Source organism: Calypte anna, chromosome 8, assembly GCF_003957555.1.
Source record: "Calypte anna isolate BGI_N300 chromosome 8, bCalAnn1_v1.p, whole genome shotgun sequence".
Classification (NCBI taxonomy): domain Eukaryota; kingdom Metazoa; phylum Chordata; class Aves; order Apodiformes; family Trochilidae; genus Calypte; species Calypte anna.
In genome coordinates this window covers 8,495,596-8,507,282 of record NC_044254.1, presented here as the reverse complement: position 1 = coordinate 8,507,282, position 11,687 = coordinate 8,495,596, and the positions used below count along the sequence as shown (strand labels likewise).

The window sequence follows — 11,687 nt, the reverse complement described above, 5'->3', positions numbered from 1 at the left end:
TTTGTCTTCCTTGTGCAGGTGGTTGTGATATGGGGGACAGGCCGTTGTGACTATTATCCACACGTTAAGCTGACTGATCTTCCACATCCAGAGCTTCACCTCTTGTACAGAGGCACCTGGGAAGGTGAGGGGGACAAGGAAGGGGGCTGCCTGCTGCCCAGAAAATGGACTTGAGTCCATTAACCTTTTCATCCTACTGCCTTCAGCCTATCAGGGAGAGGATACAGAATCCCCTTGGCCTTTCTTTTTTTCTGATAGCTGTTGCTGTTTCTGTCTTGGGGAGCAGGGGAAAGGGAGAGATGCAGGGCAGAGCTTGCTCAGGGAGGTTGTGATGTCTCCTTCCTTGGACATACCCAAAAGCATCCTGGACCTGGTCCCAGGAAACCTGCTCTGGGAGGTCCTGCTTGATCAGATGGGCTGATTGCCTCCAGAGTTTCCTTCCTGCCTCAACTATTCTATAATTTTGTGAAATGATGCTTTCAGACTAATGGGGACTACTACATCATACTGTTTGACTAAATATTCTCAAGCTTCTCAAAAATTCTCAGTGATCAGACTAACGTAATTTGCTATGAGTATCAGCATATGTTTGTACAATATAATAAGAGAAGGGCTTCACAGGTTTATCAAAACCTGATACAATTCCTCATAAATCATTACCTCATCTCTTGCTCATAACCTGTTGTATTTTCAAGTCCAGTTTAGTTTTTCCTAAATGTATAAAAATGTATAAAAAATTAATTAACTCATTAGCTTCATTACTAGTTTTCACCATAAGCACACTCTGTTAGCAGAGAAATTTGTAAGAAATAAAGAATGCATCTGGGTCACAGAAAAATCAATTTGATCTAAAACAAGACAAGAAAGTCACAACTATCAGAGCATGCTTGCTTCCATTCTCTCTTTATCTCTTGAAAGGCAAATCAGTCAATATTCTAATGCAAGTCCAGCAGCCCAAAACCTTTTGTCTCAAAAAAAAAAAAAAAAAAAAAAAAAAGTCAAATCACAAAAATCATGCTTAGTGAAGTTTGAAGCTTACACAGTAACTGATTTCAAGACCAATCAGTCACACCCATGATCTTTAAGGTCCTATCCAACCCTAGCCATTCTACCATTCTGTGATTCTAAAATGCTTGACAGATAAACAAATGTAGGAATAAGTGTTTAGTTGGTTACAGCAGTATTGCTTTTTGGCTGTCCTTACTTTACCACAGAGTATGCAGATGAGCCATATTACTTGGAATAATAAAACTAAAAGTGTATTTTACTAGTATGAAATCATGAACTGATTTCAGTTGATTAACTGAATTCATAGGTTAGAGTAATATTCCTAAAAATGAACTAGTACTCAAAAAATTGATTCTGTGAATCAGAAACAGGTATTCAAGTACTCAGAAGATATGACGAAATCTGAAACCTGTTTGTAGTCAGCAAACAGAAAACTTAGGGAAGGTTTTCCAGAAATAGAGAAAACTTGATCAGTTGTGTTCTGTTTTCCTGTTTGTAGTCAGGAAAGGAAAAAAGTTGTGATAATAATGGAGGCCCTTTGTTATATCCATATGCAGAATATGAATTTTAAGAAATCTCTTCTTTGTTTCAAAATCACAAATGTATTTTCTCAGAATATCTGTATGCACAGCTACACATTGGTCTTATATTTCTAACTGTTTTGCACTGATATAAATACTATTAGGTCTCGGGTTTTTTGGTAACACAAAACTATAATAAACCCACTAAGTTTTTATTAAAAGCTAAGAAAAGCTGGCTAATGTAAATTTACTCTGTTTCATAATCTAGAATTCACTTAGTTTTAGTAGAATAAATAAACTGCCATATAACCTATGCTGTTAAAAGAAAATTACAAAAGGTATGTTCCAGCTTTGCAAAGAACTGTCCAGCTTTTACTTTGGTATGGTCACTACAATAAATGATTTTAGGGTATTCCTCTACTGGCTCTTGCACCTTCTACAAGCAATTGCCTCCTAAAAATGTCAAAAAGCTCTTATCAGATAATCTTTATCCTTTATTTTATACCATCAATACATATCCAAAGATTAAGTTTTTATGCATCTTCTTTCTATCAGAACTAAAGCTATTGGGAATTTTTCTTGCCTTGTTTCAACACGCAACAGAACTAATTTGATGGAGATGTAGGAGAAGAAAGCTGAAGATAAGTCTGAAATAAATATGGTAACTCTGATACAGTTTCAAAACAGTGATTAATACCTCACAATTTCTCAGGAAAACAACTGCCTTCAGCTTTGCTTCCTTCTCCCATTCCAAATCCCAACCCTCAAAGTTGGTGAAGCAGTAGGAGGAAGAAAATGAAAAGTAATTATTTTCCATGAAGTCTAAGACTGATATTCAATTAATTTCAAGATCATTGCTAGAATACATTCTATCTGTTCACAGCTTTTTTTGTCCCCGCAAGAAATAATGTTTCCTAACTACTCTCTTTTTTCTATTTAAGAGATAGTAGCATCTACTCTTGAGTAACTGTTTAAAAAAAAAAGAAAGTACCTGTGGCTGAAATGGTGGAGCTGTGGGCCCCTGCATGCCTTGTGATTGTTCATCCATTCTATCACATAAGTGTCCTTTACAACCTGAAAAGAGAGAGACACAGTCATTACACTGAAATTCCATCTCTATGATCCACGAATACCACCAGAGGAACTAAGAATTAATTTTCTCATTTGCATACTTGAGTTTACTAACGTTTAAGTATTCCAGCACTGTTTTGGAAAGGATGGGTTTTATATGTGTAGCTATTCCATAAAATGAAATAAATCACTATACACAGCTGAACTTATTAAAAGTTGTGCATTAAACCACTTGACCCAGAGACACTGCTCTGCCTAATAAAACCTGCATCACCTCATTATTCCTCAAAGACACCAATCACTTGTTCAAGCACATAGATCACTTGCTGGCCAGTACCTTAGACCTATGAGCAGCACGAGAAACATCAGATCAGCAGAATTACAACTGCAGCATGCATACTGCTCACATTGCATTAATTTATCTGTAGAGTTTAGGGAATATGCAAGGACAGTTCTACCTAAATAGAAAAAAGCTAAACACATATACTTGTTACATTCTGACAAGCCAACTAAGAAGGCTTTGACATGCAATATAAGCAGCACCTGCCTCTGTTCCCGACTGTGAATCTCTCACATCCTATCATTAAGATTGGAGGAAAGATGACTGCCAAGCTCCCAAGATAGAGAGAGGGCTTTGACAAGGCTTTGACCAATAATAAAGGTTGCAGAATACGCACAATCATTATTACAAAGAACAGGAGAGACAAAAATGCAAATGCTCATGCAGGTTTTTTCTCAGCTAAGCTGATCCCTTCTCAGGCCACAGGACATCATGTTGAGGTGGAGCACGTGCAGCACCCAGTTTTTCACTGGTGCCTACCAGGGCCACCTCTGTTCAGAAGAGGACTACAGGAAGTTCACTGAGAGCTCCAAATGCAAGCAATGAAATGAAGTTTTACATAGGACAGAAGTCCTGAACCATTTTTTCAACAAACATAAATGAAGTGTCTGCCTAGTGCCTGCTCAAACCTGCCAAGGCCTTCAGAGGAACAAGTGTCATATCTGACTATAATAAAACTATTCTTTCTTTTCAATTTATTTTTATTTCCTTCTCCAAATTCTGAAAGTCCTAGAAATGCTTTGACATAAAACACTTTTCTGATACCTCTTAATCTTTAGCATTAGTGAATTTCCTGTGATATATTTCTTCTGATAAATCTATATACTCCAAATACTGCAAACGTGTCATTTGGCACACAGAGCTATTTACCTTTCACAAACATTTCTTTAGAATAAGTAGAAATTTCCTAAACAGGATTTCAGTTCAGCATGAAAGCATACAATCTATTATCTCTGCTAATATACACACAAAATAGATCTTCCCAATAGTTTCTTTAGAGAATACTAAAAAAGGTTAAAAATAACTGTCAGCATAAACCAGCAGAGCTCAGATATGTTCTTCAAAGCCTATTGCAAAATAGTTAAGAAGCTCAAAAAAATAACTTGTGTTCACAGTACTGCTGTAATTCTCACAGCATCATTATGAAAAAAATATTATTAGATGAAATAACCATAAAGCAGCTTTACAAAGTTTCTCAATATGCTGTCCTGGGGTACTAAACAGTGGACAGGATAAACAAAACAAATAATTAGCAATTTGTTTCCACTCCCCCATTTAAAGCAGTCTTCCCACACCATTCCAGTACCATTAGCTATTTGTAACCCCAAGCCACAGCCATCAGAGGCTCTCAAAGGCTTCGCCTTCCTGTTCTTAATAGCCCTGTGTAAAGCAGACAGTTTGGGACTTTCTGGTGTTTTGTCTGAGTATTAGCTATAATAAATCCAAAGATACAAGAGATGCAAACAAGCAGCTCCAGGCAGGTCAAGAGTAAACAGTCAATTATGAGGCTGAGGTCAGAAGCAAAGAAGTAGGAATTGCAAAGATTTCTAAGACTGTCAGAAGGAAGGTGGTGGGAGAGGGGGAACAGCAGGTGGATCCATGCTGTACACACACCACTGGCAAGGCAACCTCTCAGCCAGCTCCAGTACACCAACCCTGACAATTACTGCATTCCCCATACAACCTCCCCCAAAAGGCAAGAAATCCTAACACAGCAGCACTGAGAACTAAATTGTTGTCACAGGACTGCACCTAAATTCTGCAGATAAATTCAAAGAGGATTGTGCAGCTATCACTAGTTCTGGGGGAAGAATGCATGGCAATTTTAAGGAACCTTCTGCTAATTTCCTGCTCTAGAGATCTTTCTATCACTTCAAGAACCAAATAGTTTTTCTTCTGAAGTGCTATTCTGAAGGGCCATTTTAAAAATTTTTAATTTAATTTTAATACCATGAAGATTTCTACTGGAAGCTTTGCAATGTGTTTTCCTAGTATGGTTCCATACTAGGCTGCATGCTGACCATGTAATGCTCCAACAAATGATTCCTATGGGTTACAAACATTTGTTTCAAAATCTCTGGGCAAAAGAAGTAAATGCAGAACTCTTCATATACTGCAAATATTAATGCAAGACTAACAAAGTCTAGGCTGAAATGCTTATATTACGTATGTTGATTCAGGTACTATATAATGCCTTCTTGTAATCTGAGCAACCAGAGGCACTGACTGGAAGTGTTTGTTTGGGAATTTGTCTTCTTTTTTTTCTTCTTCTTCTTTTGAAATGTGGGGAGATGGCAGAAGAGGGAGAAGTCCTATTATCACTGCCAGCAGCTCTGCCCTCTGTGGCTTGCTTTTATAGTAAAAGCAAACAAACTAAAGAGGTAACAAATATGTTCCACCATAGGAACCAGGACAGATTAATTAACTTTTGGATTTGTTGTTGCTTTTGCAGAGGAAAGGCAGAAATGAGTATTTTCTGTTCATGTACAGAAGGTTTTATTTTTTTAACTCATTTCTGTCTTTGAAGACTGCATAATAGATCCATATTTTAGAACAATTTGCTATTTTGAGCATATAAAAATACTAGGATGAAAATTAATCTATTTTTCTGTTTTTCAACATAAGCAGGAATTAGATGTTGCTGCTTGAAGACTGTTGTCACATGAAGAATGCCTTTCACATTGATAGTAAACTCCAAAGGTCAAGACACAGTAGTATAATATTTATCATATTTCAAATTGAGACAATAATTATTACTCTTCCAAAGATGGTCTTCAAGTTCAAATTTGTGGTGAAAAGGCACTACAACTACTGCCAAGAAGTCATACCTTAACTTAAAATTGAAAAGTGAATAAAAAGCATTTAAATATGTCTCTCACCTCTTTAAACAAGTAACACAATGAAATGTTTCTGCAAATCCATCACCATGACATATGTTGGTTCATGGAAAACAGAAAGCTGATGAAGTGAGAAGCAAGCCAACTGCACCACCACTACTCAAAACTTTCAAAGTGCCAAAAATCTGATGTTTTTAAATGCTCTCAAACTGATCACATAGAAGAAAAGGATTCTTCACTTTCACCATGCCACTTGCAAAGACAGGAACAATGACACTCTCTGAATCATTTATCTCGCAAAGATTACTTTTTTCATTTTGAGGATGAAAATCATTTGGATTTAGACCAACCTGTACACAACAACAATCACAGTAACACAATCATGTACACTAAATCTTACATTTTTAACTATACTTTGCAGGGATGAGAAGGGTTTCAGTTAACTACTAGTGCCTTCTAAATCTTTGTATTTTTCAATACAAATTGCACGTGCCACCTACACATAGAAGATGCAGGATGAAGCACCTGGGCATACAGACAACACAGCCAGTTTTTCATATGAAATTGCAATTGTATACCAAATAGCTTAATAGACAGTTTACCCTGTGCCCTAAGCCATACAGCAAAAGGAAGTGAAGTCAGCCAGCACGGGTTTAGGAAGGGCAGGTCCTGCCTGACCAACCTGATCTCCTTTTATGATCAGGTGACCCGTCTGGTGGATGAGGGGAAGGCGGTGGATGTGGTCTACCTGGATTTCAGCAAAGCCTTTGACACCGTCCCCCATAGCATTCTCCTGAAAAAGCTGTCAGCCCACAGCTTGGACAGGAGCACCCTGTGCTGGGTTAGGAACTGGCTGGAGGGCCGGGCCCAGAGAGTGGTGGTGAACGGGGCTGCATCCAGTTGGCGGCTGGTCACTAGTGGTGTCCCCCAGGGATCAGTATTGGGCCCAGTTCTGTTTAATATCTTTATCGACGACTTAGACGAAGGGATTGAGTCCATCATCAGCAAATTCGCAGATGACACCAAGCTGGGAGGAAGTGTGGACCAACTCGAAGGCAGAAGGGCTCTGCAGAGGGACCTGGACAGACTAGAGAGCTGGGCCGATTCCAACGGGATGAGGTTCAACAAGGCCAAGTGCCGGGTCCTGCACTTTGGCCACAACAACCCCATGCAGCGCTACAGGCTGGGGACAGAGTGGCTGGAGAGCAGCCAGGCAGAAAGGGACCTGGGAGTCTGCATTGACAAGAAACTGAACATGAGCCAGCAGTGTGCCCAGGTGGCCAAGAAGGCCAATGGCATCCTGGCCTGTATCAGAAACAGCGTCACCAGCAGGTCCAGGGAGGTGATTCTTCCCCTGTACTCAGCACTGGTTAGGCCACACCTCGAGTACTGTGTCCAGTTCTGTGCCCCTCAGTTTAAGAAGGATGTAGAGGTCCTGGAACAGGTCCAAAGGAGGGCAACCAGGCTGGTGAAGGGACTTGAGCACAGGCCCTATGAGGAGAGGCTGAGAGAGCTGGGGCTGTTCAGCCTGAAGAAGAGGAGGCTCAGGGGAGACCTCATTGCTGTCTACAACTACCTGAAAGGAGGCTGTAGCGAGGTGGGAACTGGACTCTTTTCACAGACGACCTTCAACAAGACAAGAGGACACAGTCTTAAGTTGTGCCAGGGGAGGTTTAGGTTAGATATTGGAAAGAATTTCTTCACGGAGAGGGTGATTAGGCTATGGAATGGACTGCCCGGTGAGGTGGTAGATTCTCCGTCCCTGGAGACATTTAAAAAAAGACTGGATGTGGCACTCAGTGCCATGGTCTAGCAACTGCTCCGGTGGGTCAAGGGTTGGACTAGATGATCTCTGAGGTCCCTTCCAACCCGGCTAATTCTATGATTCTATGATTCTAAGTCCTTACCAGTAAATCAGCTTATCAACCTGTAACTGCCTGAACTGGGAATAACACAGTATCTTGAGGCCTCACCATTCTTTTCCATTTCCTTCCTGGCACCTGCCACAGCTCTCCAGTATCTGCCCAGAGGTCTGAAGATCATGCAAAAACACAGTACCCCATAGTGCCAGGGCACATTCCTACATCCCAACAGGAGCTCACAAGCCACAATTAGCACTTGGCTTACCAGGTGGTTTCCATCTACCTGCTAGAGATCACCCATGCCATTGTTTGTGACCTACTCCTGAAAGGGGACCAGAGCTCATCCCTAACATTTCATTGGAAAATATTTTAAAAGAATAAGATACCTGGGAAAAACTTGAAATCCTTGTGGCTTTAGGTCTTGCAACTAAGTCTTTATAAACATGATGACATTATTTCAAGAGAAGCATAAATGAAATGCCTAATCTCATGCATGCTTTTTAAGAACTACTTTCATAGCTCCAGGCCCACAAACCACTCACACTGAAATATAGTTCACATTATTCAGGCAATAAAGTTATTCAGTTAACAGATGGTAGTTCTACAATAACAACAAAAAAATACAATGTAATGTAAAAAATACAACTGTTACTAGTCTCGATAATACATGGTTTCCATTAGCTTCATGCTATACACTATTGTTTGTTCATTTTGCCTTTTAAGCAAGGAAATTCTGTAATTAATGTCAGAGAAGAAACAGCTCTATTTTTTAAAAGTATGTACTTAAAAGAATATTCAGTGTGTTACAGGTCTGCTGAGAATCTGAAAGCCTGGGTGGTTTGTTTATTTCTGCAGAACAGAGATGTAACTATTCCACTTAATTGCCAAAACAGTGAAACAAGAAGTTCCACCATTCCTCATGTGCTGATCAGACACAGGGTGGATTCAGCTGCTATTAACAAAGGACAGAATGTACTATGTTTACTTCTGGATTACACTGTCAATTAAGGCAGATATTTTTAGGTTTTACTATAACCATTATGTTGTTTTAGTTAGGTTAGAGCCAAGGCCCTCCAGAAACAACCATCCATTTAATACATTAACATATACTCTTTGGTGCCAACAAGTTAGGTTCTTCAGTATGTAACACACATTTTAAATGACAAATTTTAGATCCCTACACTTTTTAACTATCTTTTACTAAGTAAATTCAAAGATAAGGATCACCTGAGAAGAAAAGACATATAATAACAGAAGTTTCCATATAAGAATACAGGTTACAGGAATACTGCCATGTGCTTGTATCACACATTCACTCTTAGCTACCCAAAAGCACAGCCCAGGTAGAACATTCAATTACCTACCCTGGTTGTAATGAGGAAAAAACAAACTAACAAACCACCAACAAACCAAACTACACAACACCCTGTGCTCTGGGAAAAAAAGCATTTAAATTTCTAAATGCCTCATTGAATACCTAAAACAAAAAGCCCCAATGACCCATTGCACCACCTGGCTGTTAGTCTCAGAAATCTCTGCCAGTCTGGTTCCAGCTCTGCTCTCTGATGTAACTGCAATTCTCTGCTCCTTAAATGAAGGCCACGAACTTTTTGGCAGGAGCCATACTTTCTTCCTTACTAACACCACAAAAACAGCTTGGACCTTCATCTTGATGGCAGTAGGTTAAGAAACAGGCATCCTACTGCTTTATTAAACACACTGCCTTAACAGTCCTTCCTTAACTCTCCTAAGGAATGAAAGTCAGCTTTTGGAGGGAACTGCTCTCTGGTCAAACCATTCCCAGACTTTGTCAGGTCCCTCTCTTCAGCACCCACTCAGCACTGGCAGTCAGGATGCTCACTGCAGTTTAAAAATATTCAAAGTGATTTTAAAAGCAGGGGCTCAGGGGTCACTCAGGGAAACTCATGGATGAAGCCAGAGAGTATTGGCAGCTGTAAAACGAGCATCCTGACTTTATTATTCATATTACATTAAATGGCAGCACAGCTATGTGTTTTACAAAGAAATGGGATGTCAGAAGTCATGTCCAATACAGCAAACTAAACTGAAATCTAAATCTGTCATAATTCTTAAGTTAAAAAGTAATTTTTTTTCTGATGCTCTGCATAAACAATTGAAGAGGAGAAACACCTATATTTGAAGTCATAATAGGAACATTTTATTTGCAAAGTGGAAGTTACTCCTGTTTCACAGATAATATTTTAACTAGGTATCAGGAAATACAAAACAACAACCTGCATACAGTATCTCAAAAGCAGGACTCAGAACACTAACATGTCCAAAGCCTTTATACACTTCCTGTATATCAGTACCCCAAAAAGCACAAGTAAACCAACAATCCATGATGTAACAAAGTCAGTATTAGTGAGTTATTTAAATTATAGTGTATTGCAATGTTGCTGATTATTTAAATTATTCATTTATTCAATGAAGAAGTATCTAATATATACATTAAATAATTACCACACTGGTTTATATTATTTCTCTTCACTCTATCAACAGCTGGATTAAATATATACATTAATAAAGCAAAATGCATTTAAGTTGACACTCATTTGAACTCTGCCAAGACAATCAGCAAGGGACAAAGCAAACTCAAGACTGGAAGACCAGGTAACTCATTAGCACACTAAAATCTGTCATTCATCCCAATTAGTATAGATACATAAATACACACACATGCATGTTAATATATATGCATAGAAATACATAAATACGCATACACGTCTACACATGCCTGTGGCTACTTATTTACAGGTTATGCATATACACACCTATACATGTGTATGTACAGATTACTTACTATTAGCTGGAAGTGGTAAAAAGGAAATATTTGCCTCATATTGTCAAAAAACTGTAAAATTCTCCACAGAATTACCTACATTAGAAAAAAGATTTGCAGCTTCTAAAGAACTTAAAATGATTGAATAGAGATGTATAAGCAGAAGTAGGCTTATTTTTAATGTTAGAAACAGCTTCTAAGAGCCTGCATTTTTTAATATACTACCAAAAAAATATAAAAAACAAAACAAAACCAACCCACACAAGACAGTAAAACTGGGTTGAGCCAATTTTGCAACAGCAGATGTAACCATACACAAATAAGATCTACTCACAAAAAATTAAGGGAATACACTGAGGTTCTTATCTTCTCATCCAACTGTCCCAATTTATCATGCATATTTTCCAGCCCCAGAAACACAGGTGCCAGTCACTGTCATTCCCCAACTACTAAGGGTTGGCTCTCAGTCAGTGCTGACTTTAATCTTCAAGTCCAAGCTCTTCTGCTTCCCAAGTCCACTTCCCTGCCTCTTCATCCATTTGCACAATTTAGAAGGTGTAGTTTGTTTACTTTTCCCTCTCCAATGATGTCACTCGGGATAGATTGCTTATCTTGCTAGATGCTCCCAAAGGGCTACACATGTGCTGACTTGCCCTTTTTTGAAGCCTTTGTTTATATTTCGTATGAACTGAAGAACAGATAGGAATCGGAACTGCTCAGGCAGCTGCCTTCCACATTTGCATTTAACTTCTATTCACCTGGAAAGGAACCTGATAACCCATTCCTTCATACTGCACAGCCAGTTGGAAAGGACATATGTGGGCTGTGATCGAGTCATAGTGAAAAGTTCTGCAGGCAATCAGGTATCTAACCACAGTACTATCAAGAAAGCAAATCCTCAGCACGAATCACTCTCCATTGTGTTGCTGCCTCTGTAAGGATGTGGTTCTAGGATAGCATGAACAGATTAAGCAATGCTGCTTCCCTTGCCTTCAGCCATGCCTTCTAGACCTTCTTTCTTCCAGGGACGTTCCTGTGGCTACCAGGACCAGTAAGGTAATTTGACACCAATCCTGACAAAAAGTTGCTTTTTCCAGTTCAGTTTCCCTGAATCTTGCTATTGCAGGGACAAGCACACAACTGTGATGGCAAAAGACAGGCAGGAAAACCTACCTGGGGGGAGAGCTACCCTAACTTGGATAAGGAAAATTACACCTCTAATGAGAAATTATACAAGCTACTCTA

General features: G+C 39.1%; 1 protein-coding gene across 1 annotated transcript in view; it reads right to left on the bottom strand.

Annotated features, from left to right (window-relative positions):
* Positions 1-11,687, bottom strand: part of NEK7 (NIMA related kinase 7) — a 67,735-nt gene that overhangs the window by 50,873 nt on the left and 5,175 nt on the right. The window contains 2 exon segments of the mRNA XM_030455621.1: positions 2,521-2,594; positions 8,929-8,937. Coding sequence (XP_030311481.1) covers positions 2,521-2,594; positions 8,929-8,937 — 83 coding nt within the window.